The 26,133-nt window shown below is 35.7% G+C and overlaps 2 protein-coding genes across 3 annotated transcripts in view; one reads left to right on the top strand and one right to left on the bottom strand.

The window, feature by feature from the left end:
* CCZ1 (CCZ1 homolog, vacuolar protein trafficking and biogenesis associated) overlaps nucleotides 1-9,997 on the top strand; it is a 17,446-nt gene extending 7,449 nt beyond the window's left edge. The window contains exons 8-15 of one of the 2 annotated variants that reach the window (XM_082772251.1): nucleotides 377-458; nucleotides 2,229-2,290; nucleotides 3,234-3,345; nucleotides 3,964-3,997; nucleotides 4,340-4,457; nucleotides 7,390-7,548; nucleotides 8,649-8,776; nucleotides 9,655-9,997. In XM_082772251.1, coding sequence (XP_082628377.1) covers nucleotides 377-458; nucleotides 2,229-2,290; nucleotides 3,234-3,345; nucleotides 3,964-3,997; nucleotides 4,340-4,457; nucleotides 7,390-7,548; nucleotides 8,649-8,776; nucleotides 9,655-9,710 — 751 coding nt within the window. In that variant the 3' untranslated portion in view covers nucleotides 9,711-9,997. Of the gene's footprint in view, nucleotides 1-376; nucleotides 459-2,228; nucleotides 2,291-3,233; nucleotides 3,346-3,963; nucleotides 3,998-4,339; nucleotides 4,458-7,389; nucleotides 7,549-8,648; nucleotides 9,618-9,654 lie in introns of those variants that run through there. The other variant, XM_082772250.1, reaches the window with a different exon arrangement.
* On the bottom strand, nucleotides 4,472-26,133 carry RSPH10B (radial spoke head 10 homolog B). Its single transcript, XM_082772252.1, has 22 exons — nucleotides 25,982-26,133; nucleotides 25,050-25,358; nucleotides 24,237-24,312; nucleotides 23,900-23,968; nucleotides 23,488-23,661; nucleotides 22,926-23,011; nucleotides 22,160-22,280; nucleotides 21,132-21,308; nucleotides 20,296-20,437; nucleotides 19,693-19,814; nucleotides 19,065-19,254; nucleotides 18,226-18,337; nucleotides 17,463-17,542; nucleotides 17,208-17,356; nucleotides 16,299-16,406; nucleotides 15,238-15,414; nucleotides 14,342-14,473; nucleotides 13,131-13,182; nucleotides 12,529-12,645; nucleotides 11,194-11,386; nucleotides 10,564-10,802; nucleotides 4,472-5,764 (listed from the first exon to the last, which is right to left on the bottom strand). The coding sequence occupies exons 2-21, from the start codon at nucleotides 25,280-25,282 to the stop codon at nucleotides 10,595-10,597; spliced, it is 2,718 nt and encodes a 905-aa protein (XP_082628378.1). The 5' UTR covers nucleotides 25,283-25,358; nucleotides 25,982-26,133; the 3' UTR covers nucleotides 4,472-5,764; nucleotides 10,564-10,594.

The raw sequence follows: 26,133 nt of genomic DNA, 5'->3' as shown, positions 1-26,133 counted from the left end.
CATTCTATTTTTCAAAGGGTGTGAGGAAATCATAAGAGAATTGCACTGTGTTTCAGATGAGAAATCTTGTGGGTTTTTTTTGGAAAGACTTCAAAAAAAAATCCCGCTACTTTGTACTTACACTATGTAATTATGACATCAAATATGAGTTAGTAGCGGAAGATATGACTTGTGTTTTACAGCAAACATGGATGTTAGTTTGTTTCCTGAAAACAAACCCCATCCTATTAAAAATGAATATTCTGGGACTGAATCTACTGAGACACTGAAATGTTGCTACCCTAGTTTCATGTGTGATTTGCTGCCTGTGGTTGGGGGAAAATGTGTGATTTGAGCACTGCAGGACAAACAGCACTTGCTCTACTTGATGTTCTAGGAGTGGACTGGAACAAGATGACATGAGAATTTTGTACAAATATCTCACAACATCTCTGTTTCCAAGACACATGGAGCCTGAGGTATCATAGTGGGAGTGTTTGTTCTTTTTCCTTCTGTCTATTTTGCAATGCTAAAGCCTAAAATATCAAAGAGGAGCATCTCTTTTCCCATACCCACCTTAAAATTCAGTTTAGGAATGCCTGAGATGTATTGCTTTGGCTGCATTCTACTAAACTCAGTAATGTTTGTACCTATCACTTACAGTATGAATTCCGCTGATAATTCGAGTAAGGGTCCCTGATAGGGAATTTCCTAAGTGTTGATACCTGATGACTCCTTATAGCACCAGTGGAGACCTGCTCAAACTTAAAAGTGAATGCTCTGCATGTTCTTGACTGTCACCCTCGCAAAAGCCTACACTGGTCGAGGCAGAGCTGGGTAGAGCTGAATCTTTTATGAGTAGTGGACAGTGGGATTGAAATAAGCTTACTGCTCTTCCAATATACTTCCATTATCATGAAAAAAAGAGCATTTTAATGGAAGTATTATTTTAAAACAATTTTTTTTAAAAACATGTGCATTTGGGTCTATTAAAGATGTGCAATGTTAGTGATCGAAGCCGAGGAAGCTTTTAAAGTAATTGAGTAAATTGTGTGTGGTTTTCCAGTTAATAAAGTGTTGCTCAAATACACCAGTTTTGATATACAACATTGTAGAAACTCCTTAAGCTGCACAAATACCTAGTAACTGGCCTCTGAGTCTTTGTCCAGCAGCTCAGTGCTTGATGAATAGAACTTTCACACTGCTTAAGGTGAATTTCAGAAGTCATCGAGCCTTATTGACAGGACTTTTTCTTCTCCTGTAACTGAATCAGGCGAGCTTCTTAAAGCTTTTAGTGAGCTTTACAAAAAGAAGACATTTGATTTAGGGTGTTTGTTTCAGTCTTCCATGGATTAGCATATGAAGCTGGAGAGGGGAAAGCTTATTGTTCCCTGAACTTAAAAAAAAAAAAAAAAAAAAAAAAAGTATTTGTAGCAATTTAATTAGCTGCTACGTGATGTTCACAAACAAAAGGGGAAACCCTAGGTTTGATTTGAGTTTTTCCACCTAAGGATATAAATTTTGATGCTAAGAATAGCAAGGGATCTCATTCCCAGAGAAGACTATGGCAACATAGGTAACAGGTGCTAACTGTTTGAGTTAGTTCTCACAATAACTAACAACAAAACAGGGAGAATAGTGCAGAATATCTTCTAAGAAGAAGAATCATGTAAACACAGAACTGTTTACTTCAGTGAGGATTTTTTGTGTGTGAGCTTAAGTGGCTGATGTAAATAATTACAGGTAGTAGAAAGTGTGTGGCACAGCAAATGAAAAAGTGAGGGCTTAGCTAATGTGTGTGTTGCTAATGTAGAACTTGACTGCAGCAGATAAGGTGAACAGGCCTGCCTTCCCTGTATGTCACTTTGAAGAATTCATTCAGATGTGTTTCGTACCTGCATAATGAAGATACTTCCCTACTTTGTAGTCCTGACCATACTCAGTATTGCAAACAAATCACATCAGCCTAATGGCTAAACAGAACATGGAGTTCTTTAAGACCACATGGAGTTAGTTATCCTTTTCCCCACCCCCAGCAAAGCTCCAAAGTAATAAATGCAAAATCAGAATGTTCTGTTCTGTCAGCATCTCTTTAGCTTTGTCTCCATCATGTTACACAAAGAGTATATATCTTCATGAGCGTTATTTTCTGCAATGGTTTATATATAATATGATATAAAGACAGTCTACAAAAGAGTAATAGAAAATACCTCTAAGCTGTTTTTTCCTTGTGTTCTTTTTTGCTTCAGTTAGCAGGAAGAGATTCTCCAATACGTGCTGAAATGCCAGGAAATCTACAACATTATGGAAGGTAGCTCTTAATAACTGTCACGATCTACTCCTTCTTCCCTCAAGGGCAAAACATTTGAGAGGCGTGAATTTATTTCTGGGGACGTGTTCCACATGTAGTCCATTCCACAGGGTTGCACAGTAGTCAGTACAATGTAAAACTTGACCTCTGAGAGGGAAAAAGAAAAAAAAAAAAAAAAAAAAGAGAGAAAAATAAATATGCAGAAACAGAAATTAAGCCTTTTCTTCCCTACTGTTCTTAATGCACTGCATGAATAGTTTTGGCAGTGCTCCAGACACTTCTTTTCAGTCAGGCACTTCAGACAAAGGTGTATGTATCTAGTGATTTATTTTTCCTCTGTACTCGGTATGTTAGAGGGGGGAATCCTGTACCTAAGCAGCTGGGCAACATCTCGAATAATTGTGGGTTCAGTCATCTTTCTTTAACCACTATAAATAATAAACCACTGTGCCTGATTTAGTGTATTCTGTTGGGATAGAGGCAGTGGCACGTGCTTTCCTGCTTTTCCCCTCAGAGTTAAGTGTTTCTAATACATCACTGTTGTATGTAAAGTTAATCTGAATATACTGTTGGAAAGCAGAGGACGAATGCCTTCCCAGTAGCAACAAAAAAGGCTTTTTTTAAAGTCACAACTTGGATGTGGAAGGATTTTGGCTGTTGTTCACCTGACAATCTGTGCAGCTTATTTCCTTATTACTTTTTACTCTGCTTTTCTGATCCTGTTTCTGTAGCAGGAACATATATGCAAATAATACTTCGAAAATAAGAGTGCTGAGATAATATATAAAGGAAAGGGTTCTGTGCCTATCTGGATAGCTGAAAACGTATTGTATGAAAATGCATTCATGCATGCAAGTAATTGCTAGTTTCAAAAACATCTGTTAAATAGGAAAAACTGAAATATAAGAATTCATCACATCTGACCTGTTAAATTATCTTATAGGTTTCTTACTGGACCCTTAAATCTTAATGATCCAGAAGCAAAATGCCGATTCCCCAAAATATTTGTTAACACTGATGACACTTATGAAGAGCTTCATTTAATTGTATATAAGGTATTACATTTTTCTCTGCAATTATTCCTCAGAATTAGGAATCTATACATGAGAAGCCAATGATGTGAAATATTTGTGAACTGCATAAAGAGATGCATTGATTGAGCAAAGAGACAGAAAACTGTGGAATTTCTAGCAGTAGAATTTAAAACCTGAGTCTACTTCTTCCGCTCTCATATACCCTCCGTAAAACAAAAAAAGTTTTATCAAAACAAAATGCCAGCCATAGTAAGTTTACATGATTTCATACCTGGCTTTATATTGCATTAATCCATTGGGAGAAAAAAATAGTATTTTTGTAATGAAATGCAATTCATTGCAGACATACCTCCTTGCATAAATGCAGTTAGTAGCAAATTTTACATTTCCCCTACAGCTTAAATACTCTAAACTAGGCTGAATTTTAAAATCCTAACTATCCCATGTTATGGTAGATTGCAAAGAAATTGTCCTATTAAAGGGTAAGGATAATCACCTTTAAACTAGGTGATTATTTTTATTATTATTATTTAACTGGGTTTACCTATGTGTGACTTCTCTGAAGTATTGTCAAATGACTTTGAGGTAGTTGAGGTAACCTGTTGTAAATGTTTTTTTGCTTTAATTTTTTTGTTCCAGGCCATGAGTGCAGCTGTCTGCTTTATGATTGATGGTAAGTACCTACTAGTATCACTTCTTTGGTGAGACACAGTACAAAACGCATACAACTTGTTTTACTTTTGAAACTACTCAATTTCTTATTTAAGACACTTCATGAGTGCTTTTTATCAGTCTTTTGATTTTATTCCAGCAGTATAGGTAATTCAATTTACACAATAAAATGACTAAATATTGCTTAAAGTTAACCTTATGGATGATTTGGAAAGTGCACAGGTATAACTGAGAAATTTGTCCGAGGACTCTCAAGGATGTTTAAAGAAAGCAACTACAGAAGCTGTACCTTCTACTGTGGGAAGGGAATCTCATCTCTCCTGTTTCTTTACATGCCATGTAGCTTCAATTCCACCTACACTGGAGTTTTGCCGTAAACTGGACAGCATTGTTGGGCCTCAGCTTACCGTGTTAGCATCAGACATATGTGAACAATACAACATCAACAAGAGAATATCAGGGTTTGTACCATGTTTCTGTTGCAGTCCTGCTTTAGTTGGTTAAACATTAGCTTTAATGAACTGCTAATATAATGGTAATATGATTCCCAAATGTTGAAAGCACTGAGTTAATTGTGTATCTTAGGACGTTTATCTACTTTTCTGCATCTTAAGCATTTATAAAGTTCCTGTTGTTGCATATTCAGGCCTCCTTGAAATAATGACATACATGTTATTAATTTTGCAATGAATGTTTATCATGTGGCTGAAGCCTTTTTCCTCTATGTGCATAATTGCTGCAGAAGAATCATGTAAATATTAAGATATTAAATCTCATTTATTGATCAAGTTTCTTCAGCCTCATCCTGAAGATGTCAACAGTCTTTTCAGATACAGCAGGTGGAACTTCTGGGTTTTGCTTTTTACATAAGTGAAATTGAGCTTGGTCTATGGAGATGCATAGTTCAGTGGATTAGTATGCTTGCAGAAATACATACAAGATGGTAAAAATGCAGACTGGACTGATAGTTTCTGTCTGTCCTTGCCATGTTGAAACAGAAATAACAGTTCCTGCAAAACTTTCAGTTTATATTTTGCAACATTTCTTGATCAAACAGGATCTCTTAATGTTCACAAATAGCCTTTGGGCAATTAGAACTTTTGAGTTTCTTAAAAATATTACTGGCTTTGTGCCCACCTCCTTTCTTTTGTTGATTTACTTTGACTTTTGCTTTCCTAGACCGATATTTTCTGTAACATTAAAAACAGAGAATTGTCTTTTTCACACCAAGTAGATGTTGACACAGCAAGCTCTGTCTGAATGTTTCCTTAGACACATGCATCTATAGCTTGGACAGAGTGTATGCAACTCTTAAATCTGTTACAAATGCACACCATGTGTTTATCAGATAGCATGGATGTAAAACCTCTGGGCTTGAGTTGCTGATTGAGAAAAGGGCATAGAAATCAAGTGTGACCTTTCATAAGCAGCTTTATTTTCTTGTGTTCTTCATTTGTAGAAGTACTGTACTTGCACATCAGGGCATAATGGGCTGCTCTTTGTGACACTTCTTTCAAGTGGAAGACGTAGCCTGTAAACAGATGAGTGGGTTTTGAATAACCCAGTTCTTCCTGGGGAAAGACCTAGATGCATCCAGCGTAGTCTACTTTATGGTAGCCTGGCTGAGTGAAGACTGTTTTCCATGGGACTGATGTTCTTGTCTTCCTTTGTTATGTTGAGATATTCCCTTGGTCCCAAGTTCTTGTGCTCTCTTTAATTACCAATTCCTGGCAGGGAAGCACTTGCTTTGTCATAGTTTCTGCCTCATCTGTAGGGCAAGATGGGTGTTTGTTTTTTTTTTTGTTGTTTTGTTTTTTTAACTCCTGCAGGTTAAACCCTTATCTCATTTTCCGGTTCCTCCTCCAACTGTCCAATTTAAGAATTTTCTTTCATGCTGCGTTAACCCAATAGGAAGATAGTGAGAACACAGGAGAGGCAACTTTCCTGCTATTGCTTTGGAGCCAAATGTCTGTGCAACATATTCGATGGTAATCAAAGATTTTATTTAGGATGCTGAAGCTAGGTTCCTTATCGGAATGATGCTACAAGGAAAAAGAAATTCTAGATACTAGAATGACTTATGTTGAACAGTTTTGTTTTTATTTTTGGAGTGGATTATTTTTTTTTGTTACAATGCAAGCTTTAAAAAGTACTTTTATTCAGAAGTACTGCTTCTCGGTGTGGCCACGTATGGTAGGCGAGGAAAAAATGATTTGTTATTTTTCTATTTTGCAGAACCAAGGTAACAAAGGAAAAAAAAATGAAAAAGTATGCTAATGCTTTAGAAATTTTGAAACAAATCTCTTAAAACTATAGCTGATTCTCCATATAAAATGACTTATTTGTAGGTAAATTTGTTAATTGTGGAACCAAGAACTGCAGTCACATAAAACAAAAAATGAATTAAATCAAAGATAGGTGTGAGTCTTAATTTTTGTAGTGGTAGCATGCCAAATCAGCAGAATTGCAGGGTACAGAGTAGGATGCACTTGAAATTGTGCCAATCTACTAAATCATTAAACTTGGCTTTTTTTTTTTTTCCCTGTCATCTGGGACTGGTTTTGGCTGCTTTAACCCTCTTAAAGTTTAATGCCACAGTGTCCTGAAAACATGATACAGTTTCTTGACACTAATGCGCTGGGGTGACAGAGACAAAGGGTATCTAGTTGTTTGCTAAGGTGACTGGTGTCATCACAGTATCTCCTTGATTCTGAATAATACATAGGCTGAAGTACCAATTGCTGTTGCCACTTTTTGACGATCTAAATTTGTTGTGGCTTAAACCAAAATTACAGCTCTAAGTGACAGATTTTGTATTACCTTAATAAAAGAGGAAATGGAGGAGGATAACTGAGGCAGGAGTTTGAAAATAGTCTTGGCTGGGCCACAGAAATGATGGTCGAAAACTAATTGCCTGGATGAAGGAAGAGTCATTCCTTTTGACTTAACAAATAAAGATGTGAGTGAAAGATTCCTAAGTAGTCAAGTTAAAGACCCATTTCCATTCAAAGCAGACTGAGCTGACACAGCAAGGAAACAAAATGGTGATGGAAGGAAAAAATAGTTTATTAGAAAGATCTGAACAAAATACTAATGGGATGTGGGACCAGGCCCTTAGACTCCACTGTGTCTATTTCTTAGCATCCTAAGAGAAGGAAAAACTGGTCTTGGAGGGGTTTTTTGTTGTTGTTGTTTTTAATATTATTTAAGTATTGAAATTAAGTTTGATCTTGCTGCAAGTCTTAATGTACTTGGTTTCTGCAATGTGAAAGTAACTTCATGGTGTCTCAGTAAGTTTTACACTGCTTAGTTGATAAATGTTTTCTGTGAGTCTCGTGCTTATAGAACATGTTAGTATTTGCAAGTCACTTTTTTTTTTTTTAATCTTCCTAGGGCTGAGAAGGAGCCACAGTTTAAGTTTATCTATTTCAATCACATGAACCTTGCAGAGAAGAGTACTATTCACATGAGGAAAACACCCAGTGTATCACTTGCATCTGTACATCCTGACCTCATGAAGATTCTTGGTGACATCAACAGTGACTTCTCTAGGTAATGCTTAACTATTAAATAGTGTGTAACCCCTTCTGTGAAGTAGATTTTTCAAATGGGTGAAGCTTACATGCCTTTTTGTTCATGGATGGCTTTCATAGCTCTATAAGGAATTGTGTAATGTGGGACATATTTACTACTTCTAACCAACACAAAATATTATGTCATACATAAATTTTTCTTGTCCTTTTAAAAAATAATTTAGAAGCCCTGGCCCTTTCTTTATCTAACAAAATATCTAATCTATGTGAAGCTTCAGAGTAACCATGATAAACTTAGAAAGGGCCTGAAGTGAAGTGCTTTTGCACTTAAATCCATCTAGTGTCATGATAAGTAGCATAAAGGACCAGGAAACCTGCTTCTGCCTGTTACATTAAACCCTCTGCTGGGGTTTAATAGCTGGCTGCTTTTAGGGTTTGGACAATGGATAAAACACAAGCCTTGCAGTTACTACAGTACTGCTCACAGGAGAGATAAGTGGCTTTTTGTAAAGGGTATCATCTTATCTAATTCAAGGTTGGAGAGACCTTCCTAGAACTACAAAAACTCATAAAAATATGAAAATGTGGAATAATTGTGATGTCTATAGCTCTAACTAGGGACTAGCAATAGTCCCACTCTATATAAGGACAAGTTTTTCATTTTCAGTTTTAAGTCAGAATTTCATCATATTATGGAAGTACCAGGTTTAGTGACAGCCTTATATAATAGACTTAGTTGTTCAGCTTCGTTTGGTTCTATGTTTAACAACTTGATATGGGGTGAGGGTCTACTATCTCTATGTTCTATAATCTGGTCACAGTGTAGCAAAATATAATGCTATGAAATATGTCCTTACTTCAGGGACAGTGTTTTCTTCGAAGTGCAGGAGTGTTGACCAACAGACAAAGCAAGAATTGTGCCTCCAGATGAGTAAATCATTCTGTGTAGCTTATTTATGAAGTCTCGGAATGATTAATTATGTTGAAGTTAGTACTCTGTTAGTATCTCTTGATACTCCATGACAATTTATGACGTTATTATTAATAAATTAGTACAACTGAAAAATTGATGACTATCAGCTTGCCACCACCTTCTTTACTTTTTGAAACCTCTTTCAGAGTTGACGAAGATGAGGAAATTATTGTGAAGGCAATGAGTGATTACTGGGTAGTTGGGAAAAAGTCTGACCAGCGAGAACTGTATGTTATTTTGAATCAAAAAAATGCAAATCTGATTGAAGTTAATGGTAAGGATTGGTTTTTATTACTTTTAAATACGGTTACTAGTGAAACGTATGCCCATGGAAAAGTAATAAAATCCATCTCATGCAAAATCTAAGAGAGGGAGGGATTGGTGATAGACCAGGTAAGTTTGTATCAGGTTTTAGTCTGCTTTCTCTATCAGCTATGAAAAAAACAACATAAATATTCATGAGACATTCTTAAATTATTGAGTCATTATTCTTTGAAATAATAGAGGAGTACTTTGTGATATTTAGGAGTAATTAATGATGTGTATTACAGGTTGGAGATGAAAATACTTACATCTGATGTAACCTACCCAGGGATCACGGACATAAAACTTACTTATACATCATGTCACTCCTGTCAGTGATCCTTCTGCCAGTATGAGTGTTTTTAAGAGCAAATCAGTCTTCAGTCTATGAGGGTGCATGAGCATTAAGATGCAATCTATTTTAAATAGATTGATTTTTCAAGAGAAAGGGCAGTTTGAGTATTATTTGCAGCAATTTGGGGGTTCATGGTTTTTATAAACATGCAATGCTCTGATTTGGATGATAGGAAAGAATTAATATTTTTTCTATTACCTAAACTTAATAACCTAAATTTTAGAAAGAGGATCTGGTTGCACTTACCACTTACGCTTCAGCTGCTAAACAATACAACTTACCTTTCAGACAGTCTGGAACTTCAGATTTAACTCAACTTTCTCTTACTGAAGACAAAATTTATTATTTCTACAAGGAAACTCCTACTTTTTTCTATTTGAATTAAATTATACTGTACTTGATGCTTGCCATGGCTTTTCTTGCATAGCTTCCTGTAAAATATACTGATTTCTAAAATTTGATTTTTATTTTATTTTTTTTTATTTTTTTTACAGAAGAAGTGAAGAAACTTTGTGCAACACAATTTAATAATATTTTCTTCTTGGATTGATCTGCAAAGGGCTGATTTATTGAAGATGTCAATGTCAGACACTTGTTCAACATGAGAAGTTATTAGTCATATTATTGACTGGAATAATGACAATAGTAAAGCAATACTTGCTTTGTAAGAATCAAAATTTCTACTAAAATCTGTAAACTGATCATAAAATTTTTAGATTTTAAAAATGTTTATGTGCAAACTAATTAAAAACCAGTCTGAATTCATCTGTACCATTCCATTCTGATGTTATGTGAATATTTTACTGGAAAATAAAATTAATAATTGTTACACTTTTAAGGGCATCTTTTGGTTTCCCTGTGTTGATTTGTAGAAAATTAACAGAAAGTCATGCTGTGATGTGGAATTAGACTGGTTACACAAGACCTCAAAAAAAGTGCTAGAAAATTATTTGTTCTAAGTTGAACTGTTTTTAAAGCTTCTACTTCATCCCGATTCACCTTTTTTGTTGTCAAATTCTTACTTAAACATAGGTCTACTCCAGACTGGACCACAAAAATACTTGCTTATATGAAGCATTTCAATCAAATAGGCAATGATTTAAGGAGAAACCATGTACTTAGGGCATACACTCATGATATGGGATATCAATTCTATACCCGCTTAGCAATGATAGAATGTTTAGTTAATCATCAAATACTGACTTTTGGAATGGTTTTCTTTAAGCAAAGGGTTACACACCTAACTAACATATTCGTTTTCCCAAAGCCCTTCATTTAAAGCAGCTCGCAATGAAGTTTAATTTCCCTGTGAAAATGTGCCATGCAGTTTTATCTCACTTGTGTTTTAAATGCTACTGCAGGTGTTTCTTGGTGTGTTTGTTTTTTCTTCAAAGAATACTTACATACTTGAAGCTTCAGGCCTCATCAGAAGATTTACTTCTTCTTTCTCTTTGCACCTGCAGGCACCTTGGTAACAACAGGGGGTGGTACAATGGATGCCTCTTCCTTTGGAGGAGGTACTAACTGTGCACCAGGCTCCTCTAACTCCTTATTAGCTGTATTCTTGGACTCAGAAGATTCTTTTTCAACTGTGGACTCTTCCTGCCTTTTTGCCTCTTCTGCTTCTCTTTCAGCAATAAGCCTGAGTGAACAAAGTTTCATTTTATGTACTGCAGATTTATACTGGCCAAGCAACTACACCTATATTCACATTATAAGCCGTCATACTGTAGAGAAGCAGAAAGTCCACCTAGTTAATCCTTCAAGTCCAATTTACAGTATTCAAAAATACATTTGACTTGGCTGCCTTTATGCAGAGCAGAACTAGGAAAGATTGTTCTGTAACCTAAAGGGAGCCTGCATTCATTATTCCTGACAGTAACAGAAGTTACATTCTATACGTTGCTTACTACATTTAGATTAGCATACTGTAACTGGGGAAAAAATATACTACTGTATTACAGTGGATTTCCTGTTTTCAATAATTTTGCTAATAGAAGATAAAATATTTTGAGATAAGATCCCATACGTACTTTGCCAGCTCCTCATCCTTCATCTTTCTCAGCTCAGCTAACTCAGCATCCTGTATTCGATTTTCTTTTATTTTTTCCCTCAGTGCTTTTTCATGATGGTAGGCAGGAAAGAAGTTTTTTATAAAGAAGATTTGCACCTGATACATCCATTGACCAAATTCCTCGTCTTTTCCAGTTTTGGCTTCTAGTTTATCTGCAACATACAAATTAAACACATTTATTTAACAGAATATTTATATTTCAAATGCCTGTTGGACTACAATATTTCAGATCTGCTACCCTGCAACAGAAAAGTCTAGCTGCACTGATCATTACGCTCCTCACCTCTTCATATCTGAGCAATACACGCTTGTTTCTGCATGGTATAAAAGATGACAACTCAGAAACTGAGAACTGATACATGTGAAAGGGGATAGCCCTTTTGCAGGTCTTCAGACTCATCTCTGGGAGTGGCATCAGAAGAATATAAAAATTCCCTTTAATCTTATGACAGATGTCTTAATTATGCAGTAAGCTGACAACATTTAAGTGCCCATGACTCCCATACATGGGGGAATGGAGGGATTAGCATGCCTCTCTGAAAGAACAGAACTGCATCCAATTGCTGTGGCTATCAAAAAGTAGGCTAGGTTACATCTGCTTGTTCTTTAAGAAACACAGTTTTTTCAGCTCTAACTTTTCAGTCAGATTTCAGTGAAAGACATAATGGACTGCTTAAAAAAAAAACCTGCCTCCTATGTTATTGCATTTGAGTTCTTTACCTATGTAACAAGTTAACAAAAGAACAACCCTAATGAGACCTGCTTGCCAGCCAGAAGGGTGATGTTATAAAAAGGTGAGTAACAAGAAAGTTAGTAGGCTTTATATGAAAATGCTCTTAGCAGTTTTTCTTCTGCGTGAATGCTGGACTGTCATAACAAAACATTTTAACCCAGATAATGGTGGCACGCCATTCCTGAATATACAATAATAATTCTTTTAATAAGTAAAAGATGCAAGAAATAGCCATAATATATTTTATTTATCCAAGATTGAGCTTCCCATACAGTAAATAAAAACTAAAATTTACAGTTGCCCTACAGATGAGATGTGGCATTTTAAAATTGTGGAAATAATATTTAAGTTTTTTACTTTAAATTCTCAATTAAGTTACACTTCCTTTAAAATAACTCTCTTAAATTTTTTCTTCAAAAAAATTCCTCCAGAATTAATGTTCATTTACTGCCCTCTTGTGACAAGCTGAAATCTGCATATACAAATAATATTTCACAACTGAGGAGCTGTGAGGGGTGTGTGTGTGTGCATGTTCATCTTACAACAGTAGGATTGCTTTACCTGTCAGTTCCACTGCTGGAAAGAGATCTTGTCCTTTGTCTGTATCCCAGCTGGACAATGAACAAACAGCTTTGACTTCTCCATGACTTGTGTGGAATGGGAGGACAGGATCTGGTACTGCAAACATAGAAAAAATAAAATGACTCAATCTGTAATTCTCTGTATTAAATATTTGTTTTGATCTTCAGCAAAAACAAATATAGATCATCATCAACCTTCAGGCTTGTTTAGTGGTCGAAACACTTCCGTACCAATTAAAGGATTGTTTATAATGAATACACAGTGCAGAGTTCAATCTCCTGCTTCCATACACAGGAGTGGGACAGACCAGTAAGAATTTAACTTTAAAAAAGCCTCTGAGGATTTTTTGTTTTGTTTTGTTTTAAAAAGCACAGAACAGATTCAAACTTGCCCAGCTAACTGAGCATAACATGTTTTGGAAGCTAAACATGGAGAGGTAAACCTTGTCATAATTACAGAACTGAATGCCACTACCCTCCATAATTACAATACATCCAAGTGTTTCAACAATTAACTACTGTTTTAATCGTCTTTAAATCTGTAGCTGCCTATAGATGCTTGTGGTTAACTACAGTACTCACCCATTAGAAATTCTTGCAGAGACTGCCCTCTGTCTTCACTGGGTCTCAGTGGCTGGCAAGAAGTTTTAAATTCAGTTACTAAATGCTTTGTCTTGTGTTCAAAAAAAATATTGAAATTATATTGTCCATTTGGATCATGCAAATATCTACCCCCAAAGCACTCTCCTAACCAAATACATTCTTCAATTATGCCTATTTCAAAACATTTAACTTACAATAGTGTTTCACACATTCAAATATTAGCAAAACAGTCACAACACTTTGCTTTGACAATGGCCGGGGAATTAGGATTATCCTATTTCAGAGTAAGGGAAAGACACAAGTACAGAGAACAAAAGCTCCTGCTCTTAGACATGCACCTCTGTTCTTATATACATTGTGCTACATTCTATTAGTCATCTATTTCTGGCTATAGGAATATACTACAGGAACTACATTCAGTGAAAAGAGAAGACCATTATTTAAAAGTGTATCTGAGAAGGATCCTTTGAAATCTTCCCTGCTGTAATCCCAAGCTTTTACTGTATCCCAATGATGCCACTCTTCAGACAAGTGAAAGCAAAAGTCTCACAATAGCTCAGGTCAAACATGGTTCCATTTTCAAAGTGTTGGTATATTTTATTTCATTGTAAGTCAGAAAGTTTTTAAATTCTCTGACTAATCCTTACTATCTTACCCTAGAATCTCAGACATCAAACAGAACATTTTTGTTCTTGGACCATAATCATATTCAGTTATCTTTACTTCACTATCTGATTCTGCCCACGGTTAAAAGAATACAGCCTCAGTGGGTGCAAAACTGTAAAGGTAGTGATATTGAAAAAACTGCCAGAAGAAATCTGAGAAGTGTTTTTAGGAAGTATGTTACAGTTACTTTCTCCAGTGCTACTAAATCTCTTTGCCCACTTCTCACCCTCTAACTCCCCACCATGGTAATACAGATAACACACGTCGCTTTATTCACCACTGGCTTCTGCTTTAGTTTATGTAGAAAATACCAACGAATATCCTAAATAAAAATAGCTAAGAGTATGTGTAGGAACAAATGCTTTGTTAGCAGTAGAAATATCCCACTTGTATGCATTCAAGCAAAGGAACACATTTTAATATTAGGTGAAATTCTTGCCCCTTTCAAAACATTTAACTACCTTGGCTTCTCTATCACCCATGAATGGCAAACCCTCAACTTTCAGTATAGGCTTTTTATGTACCTCATGCTTCTTTATGTCATCTTGTGATATGACACTTTTGCTTGAAGACAACCATGAGGAACTGTTGAACTCAACTGCCTCAGAAATGTCATCGTTTATGTCTGTACCCATTATGCTTCTGCTGTAAGCGTACTAGTAAAAAGTGAACAAGATATTCAATACATTTTAAATGAAGATTTTTCTATTAGTCTGTGAAAATGAGCTAGTTTAATTGGCCTGTTTCACTGTGCTACTGCATGACTACTTGCAGTAATGCAAGGTAATAACATTACACAGGAGAGCAAAAAATGGACAGAGAATGGGAAAAGGTGATGTTCAGCAGCACTACGTACTTAGAGACTGAAATCAGTTTCTGAATTCTCTGCAATTTAATTGAAAATATTTTAATCTTGTGCATAACTCATAATAAGTCTTGCTTTCAATTACCCTGTGTCCCTAAATTACATGAGTGTCATAGGCAGCATCTTACAACCTACAGAATCCTTACTCAAAAGATTAGCAAAAAGAGAAGCACAGCATAACCTCTGGGAATGCGCAGGTCCTGTCATGTCCAATAGCTTCAAGGCCATTCTTACAGAGCAATTTTAGACATCCCACTTAGAGCAGGAGAGGCATGTCCTCCACCAGTCAACCCACTTATCAATTCCCCTTTGAACACTGGAAAACTTGAAAGTATTTTACGTGTATTTATAGTTACCTATGAAAATGTGCAAGCCTCTTTATACTGTCTATACTGATAATGCAATCTAAGGTACCAACAAACAGAAAAAGCAGAAGGATCCAATAAAATGAGCATTTATGCAAAAAGAGGAATTTGGTTTCCATGTTCAGGCTTTGCAAGGCCTGACTTTGCCTTCTAAGTGGACATACATTTATCAGGTCTGTATTAACTTTACCTGGGAGAGAGAATATTCTGGACACAGAGAAGCATTTGTGGTTTTCTTGGAGAAAACCTCAACTCTGGAGTTACTTTTCTTCTGATTATCATGATCTACCTGCTCTTTAATCGCATCATTGGTAACATACACCAGCGCACAATCAAGAAGAGCTTCAACAAATTCAAGAAAAACCAACTAGAGTAAAACAAAATACAGTTATTAATTCATTAATTTTCACAAATCCTTTCATCACAGATAAATGTGTTCTTTGCAAACAAAGAACTCAAAAACTGATTGTTCACAAAGCATCGCCTGGTTCATGTATCTACTCAAACATCCCTTCTTTTGAAGAAAAAAATGAAAATTGAAAAATTCAGTCAGTAATATACTGTCTTATGCCTTATACAAATCTCATTAAAATAAAATACTGAATAGATTTTTGCTGTATCTGGAGCTACAAGAAATTTTTCCCTGAGCAGTAACATAAAATTATTGGCATTACTTAAAATGTTTAATTGTACATGATGCTTCCAGAGAGACCAAGAATGGATGTATAATGAATCCTTTATTAATGCTTATACACTGTACTCTCACTTTATCAAATACTATTTAAAATCATATTCAAATCATATTCAGTCTTATTCAATTATGTCATTTACAATAGATTCTCACTGGATAAGAGCTAGTTCTTTAAGGGTGAAGGCCCTCTATGGCATCCCACCTCATAGCTCAAGAGTCATCTACCATTCCTCAGTGGATAGTGACTCTTGGTGACACCTCACGCATCACTAACCAAGTATTTCGCCCTCTGTGTCACAATACTTTTACGGTGTTATCTCTGTGATCAGTGCACAGGTATGCTGAGACTATACCAAAGGCAATATAATAAGCAAAACATGGAGTTACTTGAGCTGTATTAGAAGATACAGGCACAAAACAACAGAAGATAAAAATATTACAAATTTTGTGCTCATTTTTTGTCGTAATAAATTACATTTTCTTCCCATTCTGGCAGAAGAGAAACTGTTTGCAACATTTTCTAAAATTAATTTTAATTGTTCCTGTAGCAACGAACATACCTCCTGCTCCAGGTTGATACTACTGCTGTCATGTAGAGATGGACCATCTTTGACGAGTATTTCCACAAGTCTTGAAGCAGTTAACTGTTTGCTGAGAAGTTTAAAATCCTGTGTAAGATTAAATATTACATGTTAACAGCACTTAAGGCATTCCCATATGAACCTAATCCAATTCCCCTTAAAGCCTGTATCGAAATTTCTATTGGTTTCAAATGATACTTCCACAACACAAATAATGATTGATTGAAATTCTGGATCAACAGAAGTCAACAGTAATTTTTCTGGGAATTCAAAAAAACAGTGTTAAGAACTTGAGAAAGCTCAAAAATAAGAATATTTAACATTACAATTTTACCATCTGATAGTTTTAATTAGAAAATTTCAAGGAAAAGAAAAAAGGCTTGGATTTAAACAGTGAAAGGGACTCAAAACACAGTTATATCAATGGAAATTGTTCCATAGCTTCAGTGCAATCTATGTCTGTCCCTGGGTTCCTGAATTTTAGTAAAGAATCTCATGACCACGATGCAGTAAATTAAATGAGTACCTTATTAAAATTCCTTATTTTGTTATTTCAAAAGTTCCCAATTTTTGAGTTCTAACAGTATGACATTTCAGCATATATGTTTTATGGGAGGAAAATGAAAAAACAGCAAAAACATTTATATTCCCTCAAAACATATGTCTAAGATTTGATTATTTGAAATAATCAAGTAAGAAATCAGAAGGCAATCCTGTGAAGAGAACATAAATTTCCATGTAACAACTGTAACATCTGTTGGACAGTTTGTACAAACAGCAATACTCATATTTTTTCAACTGTGCAGAAGTCACAGGGAGAATTTTTTAAATGCCTATAAAAACTGAAAAAAGTGCACCTAATCACACAAAATAACAAAAATAGGTTACATTCAACATCCAAAGGAACTGCCTCATTTTCATTGTGGGTTCAAATGGAGATTTAGTATTTGGTCTACAAAAAGTTCTGTGTATTTCCCAGCATTTGTCTATGTAGCTCAGGACAAAAACCGTACGACGCTGTTCAGAAAACAAGATACCTGTAAAAATGAATTGGGAAAAAACAACAGTTACCAGAAAATTGTGATGTATGTAATATTAAATGAATTTTACACAGTACAGAAGAATATCCAAAATATTACTTACCCTGGATATGACATGCAGTGGGAATAACATTCCTGGACACCATTTCTACAAAACACTTACTCAGATAAGGACCTTTGTCCCTACAGGCGAAAACAAAAATTACATTTTTTCCTTTGCACAAAATGTAAAATTAAAGGTTTTTTTTTATTATTATGTTTTTTAAAAAAGTACATTTATCCTGTAAAAGTTTTACAACAGATTTTTCTTGGACACTCTTCAGTGAATTTCAGGACTCTTGGTAAAAGTCCTTCCCAAAACCATCTTGAATTATGACTCCCTCATATAGAACCAAGGAGAGAAGATTCACATTTATTTCTGTTCAATATGAAAATGTCATTTAATTAATGCAAAAAACATTAAGTAGAAATTTCAAAAACACACTCATGTCGTAGGATCAAAAGCCCACTGAAATTCTACAGTCTACCTTGCACTTCAGAAATATTTGCTACAATTTATATAGACTAGTTTAAAAAAAAAAAAAAAAAAGAAAAAGAAAGCATTTCACCCATACAACCACCTCCAAAAGCACTAATATTTGGTTTCTGCAATACCACAGCTAGTACTACTTCGTTAATAGTTCCAGTATTGGTTACCGGGATATTTTGCCCAGTATCACAACAGGCAACAGAAAGAATGAATAATCAAGAGTGCAAAGGCAAGCCTGCGTCCTGGGAGAAGCAGAATGAAATGAGAGGAAGAAGTCCTTGTCTGGGAAGAATCAAACATTATGCTGAAATAAATTTCACTGAAAGGTGAAACTTACTTGTGCTCCTTATGATAGATATGAAATGCTAGATGAATAAGGCGAGATAAAAATGTTCTGAAGAGTAAAGTCTCATATGGAGAATGTATCTCCTCAAGTGGTGTTTTATCACCTAAAAAAAATTTGAAAAAATAACATCTATTGCTATCATGTACATTCAAATGCTTTATAACTGTATTGAGCTTATAGCTTTCTTATCCTCTCCGTCTCTACCTATCGCAGTGAAACAACACGCCTGGAAGAATCAGACAAGACACAGCATCACTTCCAAATAAGCAGGGCAAGGGAGCACAGTCCACCTATATCTATACCTTATCATTTCTCTTTCTAAAAATTCATCCCCTCAGCATATGCAAATAGAAGGGGAAGTGAAGTTGGAGTTAATCCCTTCACACACTGGGGACACTGCAGTGTGTCTTTATAACAAAGGCACAGTGTCCTGGTTTCAGTTAGAACAGAATTAATTAATTTAGACCCACAGTCTGGGTCTAAATGGAACTGACTCATAAACTGACTCTATGGAAGAAAAAAAAAAACAACAAAAAACTACATGCAAACTTGAGATAAGAGCACTTAACAAAAATATGAAAGATTTTTGTCTTCTACCAGTTCTTCTCAGACTTCTTAAAGTTATGTGTAACTGTAGCAACAAGACCAGGGGTGAAAACATTTTTATACAGATGTCTGTCTCCATATAACAACTTTTAAGTGGTATTTTAATTTTGCATTTCTCCCACCTAAGCACCTGAAGTGCTTGTAAAAGTGCTAATACATCCCACTCTCCATAGCTTACTATTAAAATACCTAGATTCTGTATCCTAATCAACGGAAATACAAACCACTCAATATTCGATCCATTTCAGCGAGAGTTATGTTGGAGTGATGAAGCTGGCAGTCCTTCAGAAATCTCCAAAACTGGAGCCTAGTCATAAGGAAGTTGTTGTCATGAGCATCGTCACAGCCTAAGCTGCTGTAGAAACTGTAAATTCTTCTCAGTTCTGTAATATGTCTCAACACAGCAAATTCTACCTAAATAAAGCAGGGTATGTTTTCAGAACAGTCTCACAGAAAGTAGGAAGCAGCTCACATGGAGCATGTAATGCTTCTGATCTTCTAAATTCCTGGCTAAGGGCTCAGCAGAGCATTATTCAAATGAAGTTAAAATGCATATTTTTTGGTGACTGATAAAAATAAATTTGTCTCTGTCTGCTAGCAGACAATCCTCCCAGTAACTGCAAGTAGTTGCTGAGTGCCCTTAAGAATGCTAACGTATTTTTTATTGTTTTCTAGTAGCTGCTCGGTAAGAGTCAATACAGTGCATTCATTATTTGTGCTTTTCTTTTTTCACAGCCTTCAGATTTTTGAAAAATTATTGAAAGAAAAGAATTAGGCTAATATATGTCAACTAGAAATAACATGAATCTCACTGTAGAAAAAAAATGGAAATACTAGATAGTAGGCTCTTACTTGTTTCATTTCTTCCTGTCTCTCTTCCCCTGGCAACAAGTCAAGTAGTGAAGATATATCTAATTCAATATCTGATCCCAGAGTAGAAGGATTTTCTGAGTTGTTAATGATTTCAATGGTTTCTAACATACAAGTAAATAAATCAGAAACAAAATGAAATTAAATACACACAAGTAAAAGAAACTGTACATTATTCCCTCTTGTTTTACTGACTTCAGAGAAAAGCAGACTCCTTTACAGTGAACAGTACATATTTCATAATCAACAGCATAACCATTAAAGTATATTTTTTTTCAAATCCAACCACTAACAAAGAAAAGGCAGATATTATATCTGCTATGAAACTTCTAAACAGTGTTCCAAAACCATAAGAAGATGCAGTGTGGATGTGTCACTGTCACACACTAGAAACAAGAATAGGAGCAAAAGAATATTAAAATAACTTTTAAATTAAAGCAAAAAGTATTAAAATAATGTCTGTCTTCATCAAAGTTCTTCAAAGAAATAGGTCTGGCTCTTGAATTAGTATGAACAGCTTCACATTATAGAAGAAAGAGCAACAAGATCTGAATTGGGTAGAATTCGTGTTCTTAAGTTACTTACCAGTGCCAAAATGACTTCCCGTGCAAATGGCATTCAACTCTTGTGCATTCATTTCACCCACTTGAAAAGCAGGATATCCTACCATATTATCATCTATAAACTCTCCTTCATAAACATTCCCATTCTTGAAAACAAACTTGCCCTACAGACAGATGTAATTGATTAATTTTCTTATGTAATCGAAGACCGGGAAAAAATAACACTAATGCTCTCAATTAAACCTCCTTTTAAACAATCTTGGTTATACAGCATTATACGAGATAAAATGAAGCACAAGAATTTTTCATACCCTCTTTTATAAAGTATTTTGTCATCTGTTAATTAAAGTACACTGATGAATTGAAGAATTGCCAACATATCCTTTTTATTTTGTAATGTATTTAGAAAAAACACCCCCCACACAGACCCATATAGAAAGACTGAAGTCAATGTGCCCATGGTTGAGTAGTTTTTTGTTTGTTTGTTTTTAACAATCTGCTAAAGTGAGAACATCTCTGTGCAAGGATAGCTTGAAATCCATTAGCTCATAAATAAAAGCACTGACCAACTGCTGCAAAAATCGAGATGCACAAATTGAATTTCAAGTCTCCACAGTGAAATATATTTCATTATACACATAACACACACCTAACTATAGAGTCAGACCAGTGGCCCAGCAAGGTCCCTTAAAGGCTCCTACTGCTCTCCGTGGACTCTGTCCTTTATGTTAGGATTCCATCCACAATGCAAATTTAATGTAGTTTTTGGTACAGAAATCTTGAGATCCACTATACAAGATCAGAATAGACTCATCTGGTGTTTTCTCTTGCTTTGTCTCATTACTTGTCAATACACACCTTGCCATGCTTCTTATTACAAACCCATTCACCATCGTACACTGCTCCACTGGCATAGATGAACCTCCCACGTCCATGTCGTTCCCCATTTACAAAATTCCCTATGTATTTATTTCTGAAAGGGTACTGAGATGCAGGCATTCTCTTCAGAAACCATATGTGGGTGCCATATCCATGCTGGAAAAAAATCACATGGTTAAAAAAGTCTCCAGAAGAGCTACTTCTGTTACCTGTCCTATTATAAAGGACAACCACCTAGGTAGGCATCTCTACGAGTTGCTACTGGTAAATCTCACAAATAAATGCACACAGTGAATAGCTGTCGTACTTCAAACCATACATAGAACTATGTTCTACAAATGTGCGTGGGAAAAGCATTCAGAGGATATACTGAATGAACATATACTTAAGCAGACTTTACCAACAGGACTCCTAAAAACATCCTTCCTATCTGAATCCTTTCAACTGTAATGCTGAACAGCCAGGTGAGGAACAGCATGCCACACAGCGCCGTGATGTTCCAGAAGCTGGACTCCTTGAAACTTTTATGCAGAGTAAAAAGACAGAGGAAGTGGCTCCTGTTCTTTTTCCAATAGAAAAATATATAGAAGAAACAGAAAATGCCAGAAATGTCCTTATATCATACAATTTTTACAAGAGGGAGCAGTGAAGTCTCATATTTTACAGATGACACAAGTAAACTGTCACATACGGTCATGGCCAAAGTCTTATCTCACGCTAAGTACAGCCACAAAAATTTAATTTTTCTAATGTGAAATAAGATTCTTAATAATCAAAAAAAAATTTTCAAAATTAAATTATGATTTTGTAAGATTAAGTCAAAAGCCGTTAAAAATGGGAATATTCCAAACATGAGAATTAATTTACAACAAACATCATATTTCCTCCATTTCAACTAGCAACATCATACCATGCTCTTTTGATCTTGCACAAAACTCCCTATCTAGTTTGAACAGAGCAAAGGATAGATGTTCAACTAAAGAGGTTGCTGGGGAAGAAATCAATACCTGTATGCCATACACCCACTGTCCAATATACTCTTGATTATCTGTCAACCACCTCATTCTTCCTCTTCCATGACGTACATTTTTCTCCCACTGACCTTCATAGGTATTGCCAGACTTATAGCTGCAAAAAGAAAAAAATGTTAAGATTTCACACTGAATTCTCAGTGGGTCTTATGGAAGGAGTTTATGAAAAGCCTCAATGCTAATAAATTTAGCATTTCTTAATGTCAAATATTAGTGTTAGTTTGTAAGCTGGCTCACTGTGACATGGATACACAGATTTGACTATACTCACTCTTTACCAAATTTTAACTAATAAACCATTGTAAAAAAATATTAACCAGATCTTTTTTTCTCCAAAGAGTCTTTGTCATAACTAATAAAAATATTATTTTATATGAAACTAGAGCAAATAATTCATTTATTCATGAAAGCACCTCTATCTGTTCAAATCAATTTAGTTCCTTTGTTTTGAAATGTTGATTTGTGGTTTACTAAAGCTGATTCAAGATAATTTAATCTTTATAGTTTATCTTTTCGACAATAACCAGGACAAGTATAAATACATTAACATAAAAATATAACTCATAGAGAAGGTCTACGTTATTACTGTCAATCACTTAGTACAGTTATTTTTTCCACTGGAGGAAGTACATACTACTATGAAATGGCAGTACTTGCACTTGCTTTAAATAATAGGAAAAAACATATGAAAATACATGCAAAATAAATAATATGAAGATAAGAACAGAAGTGTTATCTTTACCATCTCATTCCCCATCCTTCTTTGACGTTATTTACCCAGTCACCTGAATACCAAGAGGTGTGCTCCCGATCATAAAAAACGGTACCCTGAAAGAAACAGTACCATCAATTTAAATCAATACCTAAGTATTCATCTACACTTAGAAAACATCACTTGGTCTGTCTAACACAGATGGGAGGTGGGTTCACTTTATCCTTTGTGGAAAGTGGTAACGCACTGCTGATAGAATGTGGCTATGGATACAGTCATCAATTTTGGCTTTGTCATCATATAATTGGAGCAGCGTTAAGGACTAACAGAACACACAACAGACCAATTACTCTTTTGGCAGACTACTCATCCTTTCTACTACAAACAAGAGTCCAACGCAGTTGTTTTAATTATTATTCACAACCTCAGAAAAGGTTCTGGGAAAAAAAAAAAAAAAAAAAAAAGGAATCTCTATGTAGGATAAGACCATGCAATGACACAAAACATTTTTAGAAAATTCCTGCACAAGAGTGGATTATATTCTAGAAAGTACACACTCAAAACTATGCTCTCATTTGGTGTTTTTATTTACCTTTCCATGTCTTTTGCCTTTATACCAGTAACCAATATAAGAAACTGGATGGGTACTGCTCCTGAAAAAGCCAAATCCATGCCTAAGTCCATTCTCGATCGATCCTTCATAATAGCTGCCATCACTCCATGTATAGCATCCATTAAACATCTGCACATTCTTAACAAATGTTCCCTAAAAGATTAAATTACAACATTTAAAAAACTAAGACATTTGACTCACTATTCCTCCTTAACGCAAGGAAGATATAACCAACTCTGAGGACTCAGATTTATGGCTGAAATCGCTACCACAGTTCTGCAGTTGCAACCTGTATTGTACCAATTACTGCAATGTAAGTAACTACTTCCCTCAAATTTACACATCTAATCGGCTGTAACAGTGTTCAGTCACAAGGTATAATGCACTTTACCTCATACTTCACTCCATCAGCCCATGTGTAAGTCCCTTGTCCATGCATAAATCCTTCAGAAAACATGCCCTTTAAAAAGAAAGAACAGTACTGTTTGCAAATTTATTCCAACCACAACTGAAGCTTACAGTGATTATAAAATTTCATAATAATAGCATATTAAATTATCTCCAACTACCAGTTGCCAATGAAGCTTTAATGCCAGAAACCAACAGAGCTTTCGATGCTTACACATTTTAAGCACTCAACCTCCACCTACATTAAGAGGAACGTCCTGTTTGATCTAGAAAAATAAGTTGATCCATCACTACTATTTTTAATTAATTTATACACTCACCTTATATGTGTTTCCTCCCTCAAAATATGCAACACCTTCACCCTCATACAATCCATGGACTTTTTCACCTTCATAGCTACAAGGAAAACAAACTAAAGATGAACATTTCAAGTCACCAGTACACCTAAATTATGGCAGACATACAATAAATGACTTCTGTTTTACCATGGTTTGAACACAGGTCGGTTATTGTATCTTGTGTAGAAAATAGAGCTACAGAATTCCCAATTTTCATAATCCTTCCTGTAGTATTTGACACAGTTACCACGTTGCCACAGACCCAAATTATTTTCAATTAAAAAATAAATAAAATCATACTGGTAGCATTTATTAGCTTATAACCAGGCAACTTGGTGAGTATGTGAAACATTACATACAGTTCCCTTGAACTACAAAAGTATTTGTTATACAATGGCATTCATCTGTCTCCCTCAGTTCAGGATATTTGTAAAGGGTATGAACAGTCCTACACATTAAAAGGCAGCAACAACTGAAAATTAATGATGTGGGTAAATTTTTTTCTACATGTTGATATATTTAGACTAAACTTCACCACATCTAAACAAAGGTTAAAGAATTAGACTTGTGGCAAGCAGCGAGTGCCAGCAACACTCTAGGATCCAGGAAGGCAGTAGAATTTCTATGTGTATCACTTTTATAGGGTGTCAAGGCTACTAGATCTGAATAACCTCATTTGCTGCCTCAAATCACGGATTTGATCCATATTTGTATGACAAAAATATGTATCACTGTACACCACAGATGCTTAAATGAGAATTCTCAATTTAACTGATATATCTGTAACAACCATACCTTTTTACAATAAGATGAGTAAGAACAGGCTCATCATAGTATTGAGGAATATTTTGGACTGGATGTTCTTCTACCTCCTCTGGACCTTTATCTGATACTGCTGCGCTTGTCTGTGCTTCCTGTAAATCTGTTAGCTTTATTGAACCACTCTCAGTTCTGGCACCTTGTTCAGCAATAGAAGGACGTACAGACCTTTCTGACTTCTTGACATCTTTCTTCTTATCCTTTGCCATAACTACTGAATTGCCTCAACATCTATTATCCTCCCAAATATCTACTGTCTTCTTACGTGAAGATTTTTGCCCATATCTGATGCAAAAACAAACAAAAGCAACACAGATAATTACATGAAAAAATTATCTTTCCTTAAATATATACATACATTCATACAGGTATTTAAAATCAGTGCTGTAAGAGTAATTCCTCAAAGAAGTGTTTTCAGCATCTGGCAGTCAGACTGCAGGGTTAACCAGAACCAACGTCTGCCTCTATGAAATCTATCAAATACTGACAAAACACTATCGTCAGTAGACCAATTTTTGCTATGCAGAGAGGTGTCCATCTTTACTAGGGGAGTTTTAGGGTCTAGATTTAATCATGTAGAAGAGTTGAACACCTTTTCTTTTAAGAGGACAGTTTAGTGGGCTTCTTTAAAGTTACAGTTGCAAGAGTATTTTGGATTTTAACGTGTTTTTGTTGAACTGCAGACAACCACAACATACAAAACCCATTACAGCTTAAGAAAAAAGAGGCTATTTTGCTAGTTGTTACTCGAATGCTTTGGGACAGCTTCCCCAGCCACTATGACAAAAAAAATCCCACTCCTCTTTTCACAGACGGGCCACCGCTGCTCTGTAATAGAAGAATCAACGCCACATTTTGCAGCGGCGGGAACCGCCAGAGCCAGCCTCAAGCACCCGCCATGTTCTCACCACAGCCCGGCTCCAGCAGGCGCCTGAGCCCCGCAGGCACTACCACAGCAACTGGCGCCCAGGCTGCGCGGAAGACCCGAGCGGGCGCCAAATGGCGGCCGGCTGCAGCCCCCGGAGCACGGGCAGAGCCGCAGGGCCCCCCGGGCCGCCGC

Source organism: Aythya marila (genome assembly GCF_965140915.1).
Source record: "Aythya marila genome assembly, chromosome: 15".
Lineage (NCBI taxonomy): Eukaryota > Metazoa > Chordata > Aves > Anseriformes > Anatidae > Aythya > Aythya marila.
This window is presented reverse-complemented; position numbering and strand designations above follow the sequence as displayed.

Bases quoted from the DNA above. Each gene is read 5' to 3' on its own strand.
- RSPH10B (XM_082772252.1), bottom strand. From the start codon at position 25,282: ATGGCAAAGGATAAGAAGAAAGATGTCAAGAAGTCAGAAAGGTCTGTA. The intron at 19,815-20,295 runs GTAAGTAACTTA...CTTGTATGTTAG, and splicing joins GGGAAGTCATTTTGGCACTG to AAACCATTGAAATCATTAAC. The intron at 17,357-17,462 runs GTAAGTAATATT...TCATTTTTACAG, and splicing joins CACTGCATGTCATATCCAGG to GTATCTTGTTTTCTGAACAG.